A 22,745-nucleotide genomic window follows, 5' to 3' on the forward strand; every position below is an offset into this window, starting at 1 on the left:
TGGACTACAGCCCACTTCTTCGGATGCATATGCATATGCATCCGAAGAAGTGGGCTGTAGCCCACGAAAGCTTATGCTCTAATAAATTTGTTAGTCTCTAAGGTGCCACAAGTACTCCTGTTCTTCTTTTTGCGGATACAGACTAACACGGCTGTTACTCTGAAACTTAACAATTATCTTGTTCATCTATCCAATGTTTCTTGCTTTTAATGCCGTTCATACTAGAAAGATTCTCTAGATGAAGTATGAGATTGGGTGGGGAGCATTATATGCATTAGGTAAAACTGGCATCATGTTGCCAAAGTGTAATAACCCTTAGGGGAACTTAGTGTTAAAACTACTGAATTGAATGCAGCAATTTCCCATAACAATTTAAAAGGCCTGCAGGCGTGCTAAAGTTGTAGCTAAATGTTTCAGTTAACACTCTCTAACATGACCCTAAAGCCTCATTTACATCACACAATTAAATATATGTTACAGTATGTTTACTGCCATATAGAAGTAACATAATTTAATGTTTTTTTCTTTTTAAAAATGAAGAACAAAAGACCTTATATCCTCATTCCTATATCCTTCCCTTCCCCCGCATCCACCTCTGTGAACTTTAATTCCCAGTATAGAAGCTGGTTATGTAGATCAGTAGAAAAACTGCCTTCTGGATTTTTAATGGGTTATGAAGTCTTTTACTTCTAGATCGCTAACTCAAGTTATAATTATTTAGTGATTATATATTTATATAGTGCCATAATTTTGCATGGCTCTTTACAGAGATGACAGACTTGGACCCTGCCCAAAAAGACTTATAGTTTACATCCCACAAAGGAGGAGTAGGGAAAGGAGAGTTTTTAAACAAATGAAATGCATAAATGTTGATCTGTCTTCAAATGGAGGATAAGGTAAGAGAGGAGGGAAAGCATACAAGAATGAAGTAGTGCAAAAGTGAAGAGTGGTAGAAAACGGGGAAAGAAATGGGTTTTGAGAGGGGATTTGGTGGAGCAGAATGAGGACTGTTGGGTTTCAGGACGAGGGATGACACTTGGCCTTCAGGAAGAGAAATATCATGGCACGTATATAGAGCAGAATGAAAAAGGCACAAAGGTGAGAAATTGCTATTTAATGTTTAATTGGTGCCCTGGTGGCTGTCATATAAGAGAAGGCAAGGATTGATTGAGCATGGATACTGACTCACATTGGTGGGATAACATGGGGAAACACGTGCTGCTATTGCCCTTATTGTTTCTGTTCTGTAGATTAAAAAAACAGTCTTTAGGGCTGATAAGATGACATCATTCATGGGGGGCTATTTTTTTATTTTAAAAATCCCTGCCAACCTGCATATTGTATAACAGTACAAATGTTAATTAACTCACAACTATTACCAAACACTGATTAAAAAGAGTACCAGATGAGAATATGAAGTTTAGTCTGAAGCACGCTCCTCACTGAAAGGCTGATGAGTAATTTTGTTGTGCTTAGCTTTAATAGTCATCCCTTAACATTAAAAAAATCTGTTAGGTCCCAAAAAACATGGACACAACATCAGAAAATTTGGAGCTTCTTTCATATCTCAGCGTCCATCGTTCTATAATTTAACATTATGAAAAGGCCAACAGGTGTCTTTGCAGTTGTCATATGTCTCATGTTCTTTTCTCTCATCTTCTGCTTTGCCGTATGATCAGGCAGGGTACTGAAATTCAGGCTGTGTCTACACTTGGTGCTGGGGTGTGAGATTCCGACCTTGAATAGATATACTCACACTAACTCTCACCAAGCTGGCGCACTAAAAATAGCAGTGTAGGTGCAGTAGCATGGGCAGTGTCTAGCCACCCTGAGTCCATATCTAGGGGATTTAGACAGTTTGTACTAGGGGCAGCTAGCCAGTGCTTGCACTTTCTGCTGCTCATGCTACTGCAGCTATGCTACTATTTTTAGCATGCTACCTCGAATAGAGTTAATACAAGTATGTCTACCGAAGCTAGGAATTGCACCCCTAACTCCAAATTTAGAGGTAGCTATACAATACAAGAACTCTGCTTTTTTAGTATATCAGAATCAAATTCTTGTATACTTACATATCCTGCTGATGGCAGTAACAAAGTGGCAGAATAAAAGTACTGAGGTGTCTGTTAGATCTGCAAAATAATCTCACACATATATGAACAAGTTTTGTGTGAGCCAGTTACCTATTCATAAGTACAAGGGATACTTGCGCACATACGCATCTCTTGGTACATGCATTCTTTGTAGGTTCAATGTAGATGCCCATTTTTGGTGTCTTGGGCCTGATCCTTGAGTTGATCTGCATGCAGAACTCCCTTAAGATTATACCCCAAGTATTTTACTGTCAAACACATGCTTATCTGCATTATTTATAGTCTTTACAGCAATAGTAACTGTGTGTGATGAGGAAAATACATACATCCCACAGGTCTAATATTCTGTGATGATTTCTTGAAGATTATATCTCTGTGACACTATTGACAGGAAAAATGCAGCATGCCTAAGGATATATTTTATGTATAATAAACTTTTGAGAGAGTCATGAAATAGTGTCTAAAAGGGACTCAAGGAAACATAGTAAACAAAGATGGAGAAGTAATTTCTTGTCCTTTGCTTATAGATTCTAGGACTGGAAGGGACCTCAAGAGGTCATTGAGTCCAGTCCCCTGCCCTCAAGGCAGGACCAAATACTGTCTAGACCATCCCTGATAGACATTTATCTAACCTACTCTTAAATAACTCCAGAGATGGAGATTCCACAACCTCCCTAGGCAATTTATTCCAGTGTTTAACCACCCTGACAGGAACTTTTTCCTAATGTCCAACCTAAACCTCCCTTGCTGCAGTTTAAGCCCATTGCTTCTTCTATTCTTAGAGGCTAAGGTGAACAAGTTTTCTCCCTCCTCCTTATGACACCTTTTTAGATACCTGAAAACTGCTATTATGTCACCTCTGTCTTCTCTTTTCCAAACTAAACAAACCCAATTCTTTCAGCCTTCCTTCATAGGTCATGTTCTCAAGACCTTTAATCATTCTTGTTGCTCCTCTCCAATTTCTCCACGGCTTTCTTGAAATGCGGTACCCAGAACTGGACACAATACTCCAGTTGAGAGCTAACCAGCGCAGAGTAGAGCGAAAGAATGACTTCTCGTGTCTTGCTCACAACACACCTGTTAATACATCCCAGAATCATGTTTGCTTTTTTTGCAACAGCATCACACTGTTGACTCGTATTTAGCTTGTGGTCCACTATAACCCCTAGATCCCTTTCTGCCGTACTCCTTCCTAGACAGTCTCTTCCCATTCTGTATGTGTGAAACTGATTGTTCTTTCCTAAGTGGAGCACTTTGCATTTGTCTTTGTTAAAATTCATCCTGTTTACCTCCGACCATTTCTCCAATTTGTCCAGATCATTTTGAATTATGACCCTGTCCTCCAAAGCAGTTGCAATCCCTCCCAGTTTGGTATCATCTGCAAACTTAATAAGCATACTTTCTATGCCAATATCTAAGTCATTAATGAAGATATTGAACAGAGCCGGTCCCAAAACAGACCCCTGCGGAACCCCACTTGTTATGCCTTTCCAGCAGGATTGGGAACCATTAATAACAACTCTCTGAGTACGGTTATCCAGCCAGTTATTCACTCACCTTATAGTAGCCCCATCTAAATTGTATTTGCCTAGTTTATCGATAAGAATATCATGCAGGACCGTATCAAATGCCTTACTAAAGTCTAGTTATACCACATCCACCGTTTCTCCCTTATCCACAAGACTTGTTATCCTATCAAAGAAAGCTATCAGATTGGTTTGACATGATTTGTTCTTTACAAATCCATGCTGGCTATTCCCTATCACCTTACCACCTTCCAAGTGTTTGCAGATGATTTCCTTAATTACTTGCTCCATTATCTTCCCTGGTACAGAAGTTAAACTAACTGGTCTGTAGTTTCTTGTGTTGTTTTTATTTCCCTTTTTATAGATGGGCACTATATTTGCCCTTTTCCAGTCTTCTGGAATCTCTCCCATCTCCCATGATTTTCCAAAGATAATAGCTAGAGGCTCAGATACCTCCTCTATTAGCTCCTTGAGTATTCCAGGATGCATTTCATCAGGCCCTGGTGACTTGCAAGCATCTAACTTTTCTAAGTGATTTTTAACTTGTTCTTTTTTTATTTTATCTGCTAAACCTACCCCCTTCCCATTAGCATTCACTATGTTAGGCATTCCTTCAGACTTCTTGCTTATCCTTCTGGTCTTTATTTCTGCCTACTCCTTTCATGCCTCTTGTTCATACCTGCCCTCAACCAGTCACTATATACCATCTCTGAGTCCTCATGCATCCCTTGATCATTTCCCATTTAATCATCATCTGTTTCCTTCCTCCTCCCCCAAGCTTCCTATATTAACTTCAAAAATGAATAAGTAGTGTGTAAACAATCATTTAAATCACTGCCATTATGGAAGAAGCCTTTTGATTATTTTAAATTGGTTTGGGAACTTGAGATGTCAGTTGCTGCGGAAGTTTGGTCAGGCTGTGTGTGTAACTTGGTTGAGTAACTTATAATTTTCATAGATTCATAGATTCATAGATTATAGGACTGGAAGGGACCTCGAGAGGTCATCGAGTCCAGTCCCCTGCCCGCATGGCAGGACCAAATACTGTCTAGACCATCCCTGATAGACATTTATCTAACCTACTCTTAAATATCTCCAGAGACGGAGATTCCACAACCTCCCTAGGCAATTTGTTCTAGTGTTTAACCACCCTGACAGTTAGGAACTTTTTCCTAATGTCCAACCTAGACCTCCCTTGCTGCAGTTTAAACCCATTGTTCCTGGTTCTATCCTTAGAGGCTAAGGTGAACAAGTTCTCTCCCTCCTCCTCATGACACCCTTTTAGATACCTGAAAACTGCTATCATGTCCCCTCTCAGTCTTCTCTTTTCCAAACTAAACAAACCCAGTTCTTTCAGCCTTCCTTCATAGGTCATGTTCTCAAGACCTTTAATCATTCTTGTTGCTCTTCTTTGGACCCTTTCCAATTTCTCCACATCTTTTTTAAAATGCGGCGCCCAGAACTGGACACAATACTCCAGCTGAGGCCTGTAACCCTCATTTTTCCACATCCTTTTTCCAATTACTGTGTGTTAAGATCGCTGAAGTATCTTACCTTTAATCAGATTGTAAGTTTCCTGGGGCAGGGTTCATGTCTTCCTATGTGCTGTACAGTGCCTTGCACAATAGGGCCCCAACTGAACACTGAGGATTGGCAATACTGATCTTACCATAACTTTCATCTTCCCAAGAGTTAGTCAGAAGCTTTCCTTTATATAGTGTCCAGCAGGCAGGCAATAATGCTTGGTCATTTGACCCGTTGCCTGTGTAGAGACTTAAACTTCCAGCAACTCTCATCTTAAAAGCCCATAATGGATGCCCTGGGATGTGTGGATGCACCCCAGTACAAAAAACCAGTGGTCTCCAAAGTGGGATGCGTGCACCCCAGGGGGTGCACAAGATGATCCATTGGGGGGGGTGGCAGGAGGCGTGCCGCCGGAGCAAAAGGGCGGCGCGGCAGGAGGATTGCCTACGGAGGGGGAAAAAAAAAAAGGGCAGCCGGAGGAGCGCTGCCCTAAGATTGGCTGGAATGCCAATCTTACAGTGTGCCGCCCCAGGCACTTGCTTCCTACGCTGGTGCCTGGATCCGGCCCTGTGAGATATCCTGAGGGAAGAGTGGGAGTTCGACAACACGGAGGGGTTGACAGTGGCGCCCTCACTCGTTCATTCACTTTCAGCATATTGCGACATATTGCAGTTTACATGTGCCCGGTTAAGTGGATTTACGGATTATATTATCTAGTTTTAACTAAACTAACCCTCACAAAATGGACAAGTAGCTTTAAAAGATTCCTGCAAAGAAACGGTGGATTGAAGATAATACTAATAATGCGAGCAGAAGCGAACAACAAGAAAATGCCAGAGCTGACAGTTCTCCTACTCCAAGTACAAGCTCTTGAAGAAAGAACAGGAGTACTTGTGGCACCTTAGAGACTAACAGATTTATTAGAGCATTAAGTAAGAGAAAAAAAAAAAACTTTTGAAGTGATAATCAAGATAGCCCAGTACAGACAGTTTGATAAGAAGTGTGAGAATACTTACAAGGGGAGATAGATTCAATGTTTGTAATGGCTCAGCCATTCCCAGTCCTTATTCAATCCTTTGTTGATTGTGTCTAGTTTGCATATCAATTCCAGCTCAGCAGTCTCTCATTGGAGTCTGTTTTTGAAGTTTTTCTGTTGTAATATAGCCACCCGCAGGTCTGTCACTGAATGACCAGACAGGTTAAAGTGTTCTCCCACTGGTTTTTGAGTATTATGATTCCTGATGTCAGATTTGTGTCCATTAATTCTTTTGCGTAAAGTACTCCTGTTCTTTTTGCGGATACAGACTAACACGGCTGCTACTCTGAAACCTCTTGAAGAAACAACTATTAGAACAAATTAGGCAGTGTGGGAGGTTTGCTATACTGTTGGATGAAAGTACAGATGTTTCTAGCATGTCTCAGCTTATGGTATTTGCTAGATTCTGTTTCAATAATGAAATACAAGAAGAACTACTTTATTGTGAGTCACTAAAGGAAAGATGCACCGGAGAAGATGTATTCTCAACAGTAAATGACTTCTTTAATAAAAACAGTGTTTTATGGAAAACTGTGTAAGTGTAAGCACTGATGGGGTGGCTGCTTTGACTGGACTAAAGAAAGGATTCTGGGGTAAGGTTACATAGAGAGCACCACGCGTGAAATTCATTCACTGCATCATTCATAGGCAAGCTATTGCAGCAAAGAAGTTAAAGCCAGAAGTGCACAAAGTGCTACAGGATGTCATCGATGTGGTTAATTTTATAAAAACAAGACCTTTAAATAGTAGAATCTTTACAATACACCTCTACCTCGATATAACGCTGTCCTCGGGAGCCAAAAAATCTTACCGCGTTATAGGTGAAACTGCATTATATTGAACTTGCTTTGATCCACTGGAGTGTGCAGCCCCGCCCCCCTGGAGCACTGCTTTACTGCGTTATATCTGAATTCGTGTTATATCGGGTCGCGTTATATTGGGGTAGAGGTGTACTTTGTAATGAGATGGAGAGTGACCATGAAAATCTTTTGTACCACACAGAGGTTCACTGGTTATCTCGTAGCAAAGTGCTTAAAAGAGTTGTTGAACTTAAAGATGTTACACATTTTTCTTTTACAGAAAGACAAGTGTTCCAAATTTGCTGACCTTTTCTGTGATGACAAGTGGCTGTCAGTAGTATTCTACCTAGCAGATATTTTTAAAAAAATAAACACACTTAATCTGTCCCTTCAAGGTAAAGGTGACGGTTTAACAATGAGTGAGAAAGTAACTGCTTTTCGAAAGAAACTCATGCTATGGAGAGAGCATTTTGAAAATGGATGTTTGGAAATGTTTCCATCCTTATGTGACTTTGTTGCTGAAAACGATGTAAGTGTGACACCGATAAAAACTTTCATATCTGCACACTTGAAAATTCTGTTTCCAGGTTTTTTTAACCAGTTTAAAAATCTTCCAAATGAAGAGTTTCAGTGGGTTTTGAACCTGTTTATTAAAAATATAAAAATGCAAGACCTTCTGATTAGTTTGCAAGAACAACTGATTGACATCAGGGAAGATGGAAATTTACTAGCTGAATTTCAACAAAAACCTTTGCATAATTGGTGGATGGGATTGAAAAATGAGTATCATGATTTAGTAAGCACAGCCAACAATGCACTTCTTCCATTTGGATCTACGCATCTTTGTGAGACAATTTTTTCAGCTATGACATCCATTAAAACCAAGGTGCGAAATAAACTGAACTTAGAATCAGACCTTCGAATTGCTGTATCACAAAGTGTTAAACCAAGATTTTCAGAAATAATGAAGCATATTCAATCACATTGCCCTCACTAAAAAGTATTACTATTAATAATAATATTATTTTAGTGAGAGCAAAAAGGGTTTTTGTACCGTTAATAAAATATTTTTTTAAAAATATTGTTTACTTCATCTTTATCTCATCCTTTTTTAATTTCTATTTTTGTTTTATAATGTACATAATATATTAGTACAGTAGTACATGTATATAATTTATACATAAATATACATATATTGGGGGTGCGTGCTCAAAGATTTTTTTACTGATAGGGGTGCGTGATCAAAAAAGTTTGGAGACCACTGCAATAAACTATTAGTATAACTCTTACTTTGGGTCAGATTCGGCCACCCATATTCACCTCGAGTATAGTCTTACTCGTATAGTCCTATTGAATTCAGAGTGAGTCTCTTCTCAGCAGGAGTAAGGGTGGCAGAATTCCATCTCCTGAATATTGCATTCAATTTTGATCTCCTCAGCCTGAAAAGAAAGCAGGTGAAATAGAAAAGATCTCAAAAAGGTCATTAAAAGAAGGGCCATATTTGTGTAGTTCTGTTGGTGGGACGCATATGTGCTAGGGGTGCTGCTGCACCCCTTGGCTTCAAGAGGGCTCCATTAGATACAGGGTTTACTGTTTGATTCAATGGCTCTCAACACCCCCACTGTACAAATTGTTCCAGCGCCCCTGGTGAGATGTATACAGTTTGAGCCCAAATCAAAGCTTCAGTCAGCTTTGGACCATGCCCTGTATGAGAAGATTAAAAAGAATGGCATTATTTAGTCTGGCAAAGTATGCAGTAGTAGGAGATATGAAAGAAGTATGATGGTGTTTTGATGATTGTGTCCTTTCATCATGTTATAGATCAGAAAATGGAATGCAACATTTTAAAATGACTAAAGTGAAATATTTTTATACCATGTATTGTCCACATGTATAATTCATTTGCCTCAGGAAATTAAGGCAAGTGGTTTAGAAAGCTGCAAGAAATGGTTAGACATATATCTGAACAAGAATACCATTTGCTATTCTAATTATGTAAAAATGTTATAAGAGGTGTTGACCCTAGTACTTCAGGCCATAGCTCTCCACATATAAAGATTGAGAGAGAATTTTTCACACTGTGATTTAGGACTATGGGAGTTTTAATCATTCATCCAAAACACCAGGTGCGAACTGCAGGTGAAGGTAGGAGACTAGACTAGATAAACCAATGATCTGCCCTGGCATAGCAACTCATACTGTATGTTCTTGTAAAACGAATATTTTCAGATAATCATTCAGTTTGGGATTCCTATAAATTAGCCATTTATGGCTCAATCCTGTCTCCTTGGTGCAGCCAAAACTGATCCTGATCCAAGAATGCAGGATTGGGGTCCTTGGTAGGTATTTGATGGTAACCCCAAATTGAATGGGTATCTTTAGATAAGACTAAAAAGAATATAGCAATGTTGCCATACCAGCACAGAAATTGGTGTACATTTCTCCTTTATTATTAAAAACAAGAAGTCATTAGCTTGGTCAGATGATTCAAAAGATTACAGGAGGCTGTAATATCCAGTGGTTCAAACACCAAATCAAGATTTAAGTTATCATAGCAAATTGAAATATGGACATACGTCAGCCAGTACATTGTCCATTTCCTTCAGTATATGCAGAACATTTCAAGGTATGCTATTATACACACAATATAATCCCTTGCATAGCAGGTGCAGACTGAGAGATTATAGCAGGGTGTTAGTAAAAAGACTGATGAAAACCCAAAAAACTCTGCATGTATGCCAGGAGATATGATGTCCCCAGAAAATTAAAAACTGTACGCAATTATATACATGGCATGTGCTTGCTCTGTACTCATGAGCCAGAGATGCCAGGTTCTTATATGAAATCTTTGATCTGTAAAAATACTGTGGAGAAAGTTTATTTAAATGAGCAGCGGTATCCCACTTAGCCATTTTAATGTCATTTTGAGGATAGATGATTTAGTAGCTGAATGTCTTTTTATAAATATTGTACTAAGAAAATTCTCATTTCTGTTCCATTAATTGGGACAAAGCTATTTGGTAGACCATAAATATTGACATATGGGAAAAGTATTACCTTGAAGGTGAAGGCAAATGTTTCTGTAATATATTCTAAAACTGGTTTAATTCTATTAGGCTTAAAACTTTAATCTGATTTGTCAAGAAAACTGTTCATGTGTCAAATTAGAGTCACTCTTTTCCCTTGAGCTTTTGTATTGTCTTTATTATTTCATGTGTGCTTAATATAAGGCATAGTAGAAGGAGAATAGTCCGTGCATTCAGGTTACTGGGATGCAGCTCATGCAACACAAAATAAAAGGAAAATGAAAATATCTTAAGAGTTTGATGACCAAGGGGTCACTTAAAGTTGCTGGAAAACTTGTTAACACAATAACCACTAAAGATAATTTTATGGTGAGAGAGCTGAGCAGATACAGTAAGTGACAACCTCAACCTCTGCACTTTATCAGTGGTTTTTGCTGAGAAAAAAATACTCAGTCTTCTTGAGAGAAAAAAATAGTTTATTTCTGAAGATGTTCATAGTATGACAGGGTGAAAATGTCATGCAATAATGAGAAAGTACTGTAGTAGAAAGTACTTCTAAAAAATGAAGTGTAGCAAGAACCCTGACCAGAAGCCTTACAAAGCCAACAGCAAGTTTTCCTTTCCTTGACCTGTCTTTGTTGACAGACAACCTAGACTTCAATATGCAGTACCCTTCTGAATTCAGAAAAAATGCATGTTTTGTAGTTCAAGTGCTATCCACAGTTTTCTCGATGAATGTTTTGTCTCATAATTGGAATAGTGCAGAAAGATTTTTACTGCTGGCTAGATTAGGCATATTTATCTTTAGTCTCTCTTTTTGACTCCTCTCTGGCTATGTGTACACTACAGACTATGTCAGCATAATTTATGTCACTGAGGGGTATGAATAAACAGCTCCCCTGAGCAACATAAATTAAACCTACATAAGCGCTCATGTGCACAGCGCTATGTCGGCGGGAGAGCTTCTCCTAAAGACACCGCTTCTGCCACACTCGTGGAGACTTTATTATGCCGATAGCAGAGCTCTCTCCTATCAGCATAGAGCATCTTCATCAGACGCGTATTGGTACAGCTGCGCCACTGCAGCGCTGAATGTATAGACATGGCTTCTCTTTCTGACAACTTTCCTTCTGTTCTTCCATTCTATAGATTTACCTTATGTAAGTGGGGGAATGGTCCCGCAATTGTGGGAAACTTGCCTGGCTTATATGCTACTTTTCAGTGGAATTGGCTAGCAAAAGGATTTGAGTCCTTGCTCCCACTACCTTTACCCAGAAGCCTACCTGACCTCGAGGACTCCCCTTCCCAGGACCGGCTCCAGGGTTTTGGCCGCCCCAAGCAGCCAAAAAAAAAAAAAAAAGCTGCGATCGTGATCTGCGGCGGCAATTCGGCAGAAGGTCCTTCGCTCCGAGCGGGAGTGAGGGACTGTCCGCCAAATTGCCGTCGAATAGCTGGACCTGCTGCCCCTCTCCGGAGTGGCTGCCCCATGCACCTGCTTGCCAAGCTGGTGCCTGGAGCCGGCCCTGTCCCGTCCTCCCCCCCCATGTGGCAGAGTCCTTGTAACCCCAACAAGGCTGGGCCCAGGATTCCTGGGGGATTTGACCTCCAGTTTTATCGAGGTCACTTAGGACAGGGGTTAGTGTCCCCACTCCGGATACCCTCTTCGCACTGGATGCTTTCCTGACTCACTGATCACTACATACAGTTCAAAGCAAATGCACAATTTATTAAACAGCAACTAATAATAAAATTAGAAAAAAAAATGGGAAAGGCTAAAGGGAACAACAAGTAACTATGCTTTGGGGGGATGTGGACACCCCAAATGGCAGTCTCTGGAACTCAAAGAAACTTCACAGTCTGTTTCTCACACATCGCAGGCTGCCTTCCCAGGCCCTTGCTGCACTGCAGTGATACTGCAGATCAGACACTTGGTCTGGTAGTGGCTATACATCTTCAGGTTCTAGGCTTCTTCCTAGCATTGGTCCTCCTGTTGGGGATATAATCCCCCTCCAAGTCTGGCCTGCAAGACCTCTTGTTTGCTAGCGTCTCCCTGTGCTGGGCTCCCTGTCCAGGATCCCCCACTCTTCTTCCCAGCTGCACACTGCACTGGGCTGTCCCCGCCCTACTCTGCCTCAGCACTGCTGCTGTTCTGTCTCCAGCTCAGCTCTGCTCTCTGGGCTGCTGCTCTGGTCCTGGCTGTTTCGGCTCTCCTCTCTGGGCTGTTTCTTTGGCCCCCTCTGGTTCTGGCTGCTGTTCTGCTCTGCTCTGGCTCAGGCAGCTCCAGCTTATATGGAGGACATTGGCTCATTGGCCTGCCTGTCTGTCAGTCAGGCTAACCAGGAGCATTGGCCCCTCCCCATTGACCCTGGGGACTGTCAGTCTCAGGATCTTGATTTCTCATAGGCCCTTCCCCTTTCCTTTGGTCCTGGGATAGGGCCAACTAAAAACCTGCACTAAGTTTCAGTAAGGGGCCAACAGTCCTTTACACTTACATAAGCCAATGATTAAATAATTTTTAAAAGCCTGATCCTGCAAGATGCTGGGCTCTTCCTGTAAGGGGCTGAAGGCAATCAACTTGAATTGACTTCACTGGGGCCATTAAAGATAGCATGTGTTTTACCTTTAAATTCAAAATGTGCAGGATCAGGCTATTGGAGCACTCAGCATTTCACAGGAGCTAAATGTCTTATGCAAAACATGACTACGGTGTGCATGGTATCTTCCTAGTTCATGATGACAGTATAATTGCCATGAAAGTATTCCAATAACTTGGTGCTATTAACCAGCTTGTATTTTCTAGCCTTCTCATTCTTAGCCTGGAGAGGCAGTAGATAACCCAGAAAACTGTCTTTTGAAGTTGTATTGAATTCATTGATTCTGTGTGAAACAGATCAGTAGTTCCTAACACTACAGTGTAGATTAAATCTTTGAGGATTTTCAGCTTTGTATAGTCATGGAAAGCATTGCACACAGGGCTTTGTTTTTATTTTGCAAAAATACTGCAGAAGCTTGAAGCCTCTTTAAAAAAAATCATATTGATCTTATCTTTGATGGTTAGTACTGTATATCGATTTTCTCATGACACAATTTAGAGATTCCAAGAATAAAAAAGATCTTTAGATATCCTGAAGTATATGGCTAAAAAAAGAGATGTTTCCATATGAAGTCTACATGCTGATATGGAATATCCTAAAATAACTGTTTATTGATAACTTAAAGCAGCTCTATTTATGTTTTTAAAAAAAATCATGTTAATAATTTTATGGTGTTAGATCTGAGCAGATATAGTAACTGACAACCTCTGCAGTTTATCAATGGTTTTTCCTGAGGAGAGGGAAAAAATACAGCTTATTTCTGAAGATGTTCATAATATGACAGCGTGAAAATGTCTAAAATGTTTAGACAACTATTTTTAAATAAAAGGAACAGGGTCATTTAATATTCAGCAGTCTGGGGAGAAAAGTATTTAATCACAAAATGTAGGTCGGTGTGTTTCATATAAAAGGATTTAAAACATAACCTGCACTTAGGGTTGCCAATTTTGGTTGGACGTATTCCTGGAGATTTAATCACATTACATAATCTTTAATGAAAGATTAATCTTTAATTCCTGGACTACATGTGCCTGCACATATCAGTATCCCTAGATTGAATGAACAGTATCATTGTACCTATATCAACTGGTATTTGTGCTAGGAAAAACAAACATTTTGACATGAAAAAGGAGGTGTAAAGTATATTTGAAATTGCCCTAAATGTAAAAGGGAATTTGCTTAAATGAAAAAAAAAAATTAGCTCTGTATTTAGTATATATGTATTCCATGTAATTTTGCACTTTATCTTGAAATTCCTAAATTGAGATTCACGTAGGTCAAGAAATGTGAGAGCCTTGTAGAGAACTTCAAACTAGATAGGATGATAAAACACCTTTCATTTAAAAAAATTGAATTACAGTTCAGTAGTAAATCAAATACTTGCTTAGAATCATTTTAAGAGAGACAATTAATTAGTTTGTTTGAAATGAAATATGTTTAAAAATGTAATAGGTGAACTAAAGCAAACTTGGTTTTGTAGAACAGAGAGTGAAAATACAGTTTGATATTGCTTTGTGATAGTCACTGTACATTGTCATTTTAATCCTTTGTCACAAAGGGAATGGCTGCTACCATCACTCTTTGTAAAATGTTTGTGGTACTTTAAATATTCTAAACTGAGAAGGGCTCCAAGGAGAGAGAGAGAGAGCGCTCATAGTCTTCCTCCTGAAGACAAAGGAAATAACCTTAACACGCAACACATTATATAAGAAACAGCAGCTCCTCAGCTTATAGGGCATTGTCAGATATTTGACTCCTCAGACCTAGGTTTTGTTTATATGTAGTATTTATACACATTTTTAAAATAGTTGGCAAAAACTAACATGAATGATTTTTATGTAAAATGGCAATGGAAATATTTAATATTTTTAAACAATCTCTTTCTGCGTTAGAAAACCAAATGCCTGAGCTTTGTGTAAGAGAACTTGTAAGTGAAACTGAGTACTCAGTTTAAACTGAATGAATCTGGAAATATAGTAAGGAAACATTAGTAACTATAAGAAATATTAGATTTTAAAAATATATTTTTTATCTTTACAGTGTCCCTTCAAGATATGAGGACTAGAAAAATTATTTCTGATTTATATTTGCAATGTGAATTTAAATTTGCAGTATTACAACTTTTATCCAGGAGTAGGCACACTGAAATGCACAACCAGGGAGAACTTCTTCCCAATGCCTGTGTTGTGCTTATGTTTCAGTAGCCTGTCATGAAATACTAGGTTTGGGTTCTCACTAAAGGACAATTTTCTAAACACATAAACAGCAACAAAAAACATGGAAATTAAACTTTTACATTTCAGAAACAGACACTGAAACAGAAGATCCACATGGGTAGGAAAAAGTCAGGTTCCCCTTAAAAGCATGTACTGTTGTATCTTTCTCAAAAGAAGAAAAAACAAATAGCAGATATTTTCCTTGTGCTGAAACCCAGAAATATTTTATTTCAGGGTTCTAGTTGAATTTGGCAAAGCAGTTTGAGCTTACGTTTTTGGTGCACTCACTTGCACACAGCAGATTAGATATATACTGTAACTTCTGTTATTGTTAATGGGTTTCTTGGCTAATCTATCAGGTATGCTGCTGAAAAATTAAACTATTATGTGTCTTATTAACAACATAGAACTGTGTTTCAGATACTGTTGAACTGTATTGTTTTTTATAAATAGGAACTTTGTTTCTGTGTCAGAAAGACATAGAGAACTCTCAGGAATCAGATGACCACTGATGTATTATTATAATATATATATTTTTATCTTCTTAAAGGTGGACATAAATTAAATGTAGAGAAGAGTTTCAAGTAAGCTGGGCTGATGTGCATACAGAAGGAATGAAGTATGGATGTGAAAGAACGTAGGCCTTATTGCTCCCTGACAAAGAGCAGAAGAGACAAAGAACGACGTTACACAAATTCTTCAGCAGAAAATGAGGAGTGCAGAGTGCCTACACAGAAGTCATACAGTTCAAGTGAAACCCTGAAAGCTTTTGATCATGATTCCTCCAGGTTGTTGTATGGAAACCGGGTAAAGGACTTGGTCCACAGGGAAGCAGATGAGTATACCAGGCAAGGTAGGTAAAGTGTTCTAATACTAACAGTATGCACAATTTGGTTAGTGTGTCAGTGAGTCATTTCGTCTCTGGGTGGGGTATGTTGTCATGATAGTTTTATTAATAATAATAATGTATGTAGTTCATTTAATTTATAGTTCATTATTATCCCTGCTTTAAAGATAGTGAAAAAGAGACCGAACAAATTAAGTAAACTACCTAAAGTCAAGCAGCAAGTCAGTGACAAAGTTGTGAACAGAACTCAGGTGTCCTGAATCCTTGCCCAATGTTAAGATTATTAGACTACAGCTCTACTTCATCCGATTATCATCTTGCTCAGTGTTATGTCCATATAATGTGCCTAAAGCTATGCATAGATACAAGGTGATAAATAATAAATAAAACCGCTTTTCCAAGGGACTAAACAACATCAGTATGTTTTGTGCAGAAGTATAATAATGCAATGATGTCTTTCTCCTTTAGTTCACCAGGGCAGTAAAAACTATGTTGTACTGTTTTATAGCTTTTGGGTGGCTAGTGTGAAATTGGTTCATAGTTAAGGTCTATTTCTAGTGGACGGGTATTCAGAACAGAAATACTACTAGCACTAACTTACACCATTGTTGGCTTTTCAACAAGGTCAAAGTCTGAAAAGACATGAGGATTAAACCTGAGGATGGTCTTCTCCAGTTTGATTAGATGTGAATTAGTTGAGCAGCATATGGAAGCTTCCACTGTCACTCTCCATAAACCCTGGATACAGAATTTTAGTCTCCTGGACTGTCATTCCTGCACTTTTAATTAGTGCTCCATTAATTTAATTAAGAAACAAAATGATGAAAGGTATACAGTGCTGAAATCCCATTACCTGAAAAGAAAAGATCTGGAGCTGACACGAACTCTGTGTAAAAAGTCCAGTCCTTGTATGTTTGTCCTTTTGTGTGAGGGAGAAATGGCTTTCATGGGTAGAAAAGGAAGTTTTCTCCACAGTAAAGTATTCTCTGGTTTTACTTTTCTGAAATTTATCAAAATCATGATTTTTTGAAAAATCAGGCTGAGAGATTTTTCTTTTTGTCCTCCTCTATGCCAAGTGGAAGCCAGTGGCTATGGTAGGACTCCTAAAGTGATCATGGTTACCACCAGAATCATAGGAAAAAGGTGAATGGGACCTTAGAATTAAAGCTTGCAGGAAAAAAAATTCTGCCAAAATTTCCAAAGGGTGTGGAGGGGGGGGAATCTGTTCCTTAAAATTTTCACCTAAATGTATCGTTTTTTAACGAAAAACAAAGAACTGATTTTTCTTATTCAAGTGGTTTTTCATGTCTGTTCAATGCTAAGTGTGCACGCGCCGCATGCACAATTGCTGGAGATTTTCCCCTCAATGGTATCTATAGAGCCCTAGCACCCTCTGGAACCATGTGTATGCATGCGCTGGTATAAGGGGTGCCGTCGGCCCTGTGCCCACTCAGTTCCTTCTTACTGCTTGTGATGATTGCTGGAATGATTCTTCTTGCTGTGGCAAGGCTTTCTTTTCCAGTGGTTGGACTTCCTCTGTCATATTCTGTATAGTTATCATAGTTGATGTATATAGTTCTTCGTTAGAGTTAGTGTATATAGTAGCGTTAGTGGTTGTCCCTGTTGTCGAGGGACTTTTTGCCTGCGGGGCTAGATATGCCCCGGTTCCCAGGTTGAAGCCATGTGCCTCTTGCAGCAAGCTGATACCAGTTAGTGAACCTGCACACTAGCTGTCTAAAGTGTCTGGGGAAGTCTCATGTCAAAGAGAAGTGCCAGTTCTGCAGGGACTTCAAACCCTGTACCGGAAAGGACAGGGACGTTTGTCTGAAAGCCATTCTTATGGAGATGGACCTTAGACCAGCCTCGGAACTGAATCTATCTGAATCGTGCAGAGTACTTTGGCATATGTGTGGAGCACTTCCCCAGCACCGTGTTCTTCCCAGCACCATTCTCCATACTTGGTGCAGAGGAAGAAACGTAAGAAACAGTGCACTGAGAGAGCATTCTTCAGTGCTGAAGAGAGACAAGCAGGGAGGGACTGGCATAGTGAGATCTGCGTCAGGCCATTCGTCCTCCCCCAAGCCACTGATGGCTCCACAGACTCCACGTAGAGCACCAACTCCAGTACAGGACGTACCATTGACTCCCATGAGCAGCCGTGGGCCCAGACGGTTGCTGGTCCCCTCAACACCAGAGGCCTTTCAGGCAGCGAAGGATCTGCTGTCACTCTTGATCCTGTCGACCTCTCAAGGACTCCTGCTGGCTAGGGTGACTAGGGTCAGAAGAGAACAAGGTCTGGCAAGCTCTGTCCTGGTACCGACCACTGCAGCACCATTCAGAGGCAAGCCCTCCATGGTACCCATGCATCAGTCACCATCCCAACACTCTCGGCATCGCCCGGTGGCGGAAGCGGGTACTGCACTGTTTTGGTTTCCAAGGGGAAGAATCCTCTTTGGAGTCGGAAGGGGAATTCTTCGCTCCATCCAAGACCTACTGGTACCCAGCCTCCGGACTTTGGTACTGGCCCTCCTGCTGGCACCTGGTCACTGGGCCACTGGCTGATGCAGTGGCAGTACTGGAACCCCTGCGGGTTTCCCCCAGTACGGAGGTTCCCTTCCCAACACTCATACTCTGTGGTGTCAGAAAGGTGGGCCACCACCTCTTCCCGCCCAGCACTGGACCCTAACTCCAGCCCCAATCCCGGTGCTGACATTCAGGAAGTGGTTGTGATGGATGTAGTGGAAGCAAAAGAAGAGGGGGGAGCCCCTCCTTCACCACAGGCCTCCTTCTCGTTGTCCCCGGATGAGACAGTTGCAGGCCCTAGAATCTTGCTTTCTCAAGAGGACTTCAGGGCCCACCAGGTCCTCCTGAAAAGTGGCAAACTTCGGTCTAAAAGTGAAAGAATTTAAGGAGTCGGCGCACAGCCTGCCGCTTCCTCCAGAGTAGCCTTACCCGTAAATGAAGCAATGTTCGGGCCTGTTAAGACACTGTGGCAGACCCCTTCTTCTCTGCCCCACATCTCTGAGGGGGCAGATAAGAAATACTATGCCCCATCAAGCGGGTTTGACTACCTTTACTCTCACCCTCCACTGGGATCCCTGCTAGTGTTGGCGGCGAGTGAGTGAGACAGACAGGGCAGTAGAGTGCTACCCCCAAAAATTAAGAAGCTCAGAGACTAGACCTGAATGGACAAAAAGTTGTATTCAACAGGCAGTCTCTAACTATGTATTTCCAACCAACAGGATCTACTGGGGAGGTAAGATTTTAATCTGTGGAACTCGCTGACCAAATTTAAAGACGTTCTCCCACAGGAATTGAGGCCGGAATTTGTGGCCATCTTAGAGGAGGGCAAAACTGTGGCTAAGATCTCCCTGCAGCCAGCTCTGGATGCGGCCAACTCAGCAGCCAGGACTATGACGACACATCTCTATCTTCCGTGGTCACAGAAGATTGCTCAGGTTCATAGTGGGACAACACCACTACCATTTCACCACTCTTCCTGTCAGTCCATGAAGACCTGTGGGGCTGCCGATAAAGTATATGGTAGTAGTGGCAGCCTTCCTCAGGAATTGAGGTGTGTAAGTGTACTTGTACCTCAATGACTGGCTGATCAATGGTCAGTCGTAGGCTCAGGGGCAGCACAACATCAGCCCAGTACCTTCCAAGCGCTGAGTCTGGTCCCAGTTCAGAGAACAGAGTTCATCGGGGCAGTGATCGATTAGACGCAGGCCAAAGCCTTCCTACCGGAAGCCTGTTTCCAATCTATGTTGGATCTCATTTCCAAGGTCAGAATCCATCCACTAAAGACGGTTCAGGTTTGCCTCAAGCTGTTGGATCACATGGTGGCATGTACCTATGTGGTGCAGCACACAAGGCTACACCTCAGATCCCTTCAAATGTGCCTGGCATTGGTCTACTCCCTGAGCAGACACCACCTGGACTCAATACTCACAATTCCGTCTCCAGTCCTTGCTTCGCTGACCTGGTGGAGAGACCCAGGATCTGTAATGTACCCTTTGCTGCCCATCATCCATCAGTAATCTTAGTCTCAGGCACGTTAGACCCAGGGTGGGGAGCCCATCTCGGGAGTTTCATGACCCAGATTTCTGGTCCTAGGAAGAACTCTCCCTGCATATAAAGGTCAGGGAACTCAGGGCTTGCCAGATGTTCCTTTCCCAGATCTTGTGGGTGTAGGTCTTAATGGACAGGTCTTGATGGACAACACAATGGTGCAGGTCTTGACAGACAACATAGCATCAATGTTTTACATCCACAAGCACAGGGAGGCTCTATCTTCAGCCCTGTGCTAGGAGGCCCTCCAGTTGTGGGACTTCTGTGTGAAACATGCTATTCATCTCAAGGTGTCACATCCACCAGGAGTCTGAAACGTGCTGGCAGATCACCTCAACAGATCCTTTGCCTCTCACCACGAGTGGCCTCTGCATCTGGAAGTTGTCAGAGTTATCCCCCAGAAATGGGGGCCTCCCCATGTGGACCCGTTCACCACCAGACAAAACAGGAAATGCCATCAGTTCTGTTTGCTGCACGGGCACAGCATGAGCTCCCTCTCTGATGCCTTCCTGCTCTCATGGGCATACAGCCTACTATATGCCTTACCACTGATCCCCTTGGTTCACCAGGCCCTCCTAAAAATTAAATGGGACAAGATGAAGTTTATCCTGATAGCTCCAGCGTGGTCACACCAGTATTGGTTCAGGATGCTTCTGGACCTCTCAGTGACAGTGCCACTTGTGCTTCCACCCCGTCTGGACTTGATTTCATAGGAACATAAGAATGGCCATACTGAGTCAGACCAAAGGTCCATCTAGCTCAGTATCCTGTCTTCAGACAGTGGCCAATGCCAGGTGCTGCAGAGGGAATGAACAGGTAATAAAGTGATACATTCCCTGTTGCCCATTCCCAGCTTCTGGCAAAAAGAGGCTAGGGACACCATCCCTCCCCATCCTCCATGAACTTATATAGTTCTTTTTTTGAAACCTGTTATTGTCTTGGCTTTCATAACATCCTCTGTGAAGGAGTTCCACAGGTTGACTGTGTATTGTGTGAAGAAATACTTCCTTTTGTTTGTTTTTAAACCTACTGCCTATTAATTTCATTTAGTGACCCCTAGTTCTTGTGTTATGAGAAGGACTAAATAACACTTCCTTACTTTCTCCACACCAGTCATGATTTTATAGACCTGTATCATATCCCCCCTTAGTTGTCTCTTTACCAAGCTGAAAATTCCCAGTCTTATTAATCTCTAATCACATGGAAGCTGTTCCATACACCTAATCATTTTTGTTGCCCTTTTCTGAACCTTTTCCAATTCCAATATATCTTTTTTGAGATGGGGTGACCACATGTGCACACAGTATTCAAGATATAGGCATACCATATGTGACCTGGGGTGCCAGGGTAGCCCTCATTGGAAATGCCATGGGCAGGATAGGCTGCAAAAGGGAGAGCATGCACTCCCAAAACTTGTGACTAACACTGAAGTTAAACTCTTCAGCCAGTCACAAACGGTGCTTTTGATCCCCCACACTGGTTATCAATTAGCAAAAAAAGGAAATCACACAGTCCCCTTCATTGCATTCCAGTTCTTTGGCTTCCAGTCAGCACCTAGGTGCAGTAAGGTGAGGAGTTATTTAAAAATTCTTTTCACGCTACAGAATGTTCTTCTGAACCCGAAAGGGTCAGCCACATTGCCAGGTCAATATTGGATCTTACCCAAAATACAATGCTGCCAGCCAATCCTTTAGCATCTAAAACTAAAGGTTTATTATAAAGAAAAAATAACAAAAAGAGAGTTGTTAAATGGTAAAGCAAAGTCCATATATCAGGTTCTTAGCAGTATTGTTGAATTTGGTGGCTTAACAGTCCCTCTGAAACACATTCATAGCTTGGATGGGTCATTCAGTCTTTTGTTGTGAGCTTCAGTTTGTAGGAAAGTCACTCCAGAGGTAAAAAGCAGGATTGAAGACAAATTGGAAAAGACGAAGCTGCATTTTATAGTCTTTTGCCATGTGGCTTGTACTTCCTTTGTTTCAAACACAAGCTGCCCAGTACATGGCATGGAAAGGCCTTAAAGTTCTGTCCATAGGCATGCCCCTACAGGCTTGCTGACTCATAAGGTATAGTCCTTGGCTTTTTTAAATGGGTTCATTGTACAGCAGATGTCCCTTGTTTGGGCCATCAAGCAGGCCTAGTGCTGATTCCAATTTGTCTGGAGGTGTCACCCAGAAACACAGCACAAGTTTGGAAATACAGACATGTCATACATATCTATAACTCATAATACAAAGGTGATACAAACATATAAACAAGATTATCATACTTGGCAAATTATAACATTTTTGCAGATATCTCACACAGCATATCTGGTCAGATTTCTTGACATTTAATAATATTGGTGTCAACAATATCATAAAGTGTCCTGCGTATTCAATACAGTATCACACCATGGATTTATATAGCGGCAATATGATATTTTCTGTCTTCACTTGAACCTCACTTCCCTGCACCTGATGGCATGGTTGCTGTATGGCTGACCCCTGAAGAGCAGGCCTGCTCGGGACAGGTTCAACAAGTCTTGCTAGGTAGTAGAAAGTTTTCCACCAGGGCTACCTATTTGGCCAAGTGGAAACCATTCACTTGTTGGGCATCCGAACAGAATCTCTCCCCATCCTGATCTTCTCTGCAGTCTATCTTGGACTATCTGCTCCACCTAAACATCAAGGTCTGGCTCTCTCATCTATTAAGCTTCACTTAGCAGCCATCTCAGCCTTCCAACCTCCAGTGTATGGCAGATCAGTGTTCTCCCATGAGATGATGGTCAGGTTTCTTAAGGGGATGAAAAGACTCCTCAGGTTCGCGAATCGATCTACCCCTTTTTCCCCCATGGGGCTCACGGGGCCTCACTTTGAGCCATTAGCATCGTGCCCCTTACAGCTTCTCTCTTGGAAGGTCCCCTTCCCAGTAGTGATCATCTCGGACAGAAGGGTCTCTGAGAGAAAAGCCCTCACGTCGGAACCCCTTTGCACGGTGTTCTTCAAGGACACGGTCTAGCTGTGCCCCCAT

The 22,745-nt window shown here is 41.3% G+C and overlaps 1 protein-coding gene across 11 annotated transcripts in view; it reads left to right on the forward strand.

Annotated features, from left to right (window-relative positions):
• The window catches only part of TENM3 (teneurin transmembrane protein 3), a 1,277,620-nt gene that overhangs the window by 767,165 nt on the left and 487,710 nt on the right, over window positions 1–22,745 (forward strand). For all 11 annotated transcript variants that reach the window (XM_034771464.1, XM_034771465.1, XM_034771467.1 and 8 more), the window contains one exon: window positions 15,366–15,668. In XM_034771464.1, coding sequence (XP_034627355.1) covers window positions 15,437–15,668 — 232 coding nt within the window. In that variant the 5' untranslated portion in view covers window positions 15,366–15,436. The remainder of the gene's footprint in view (window positions 1–15,365; window positions 15,669–22,745) is intronic.

This window comes from Trachemys scripta, chromosome 5 (genome assembly GCF_013100865.1).
Source record: "Trachemys scripta elegans isolate TJP31775 chromosome 5, CAS_Tse_1.0, whole genome shotgun sequence".
In the NCBI taxonomy this organism is placed as follows: domain Eukaryota; kingdom Metazoa; phylum Chordata; order Testudines; family Emydidae; genus Trachemys; species Trachemys scripta.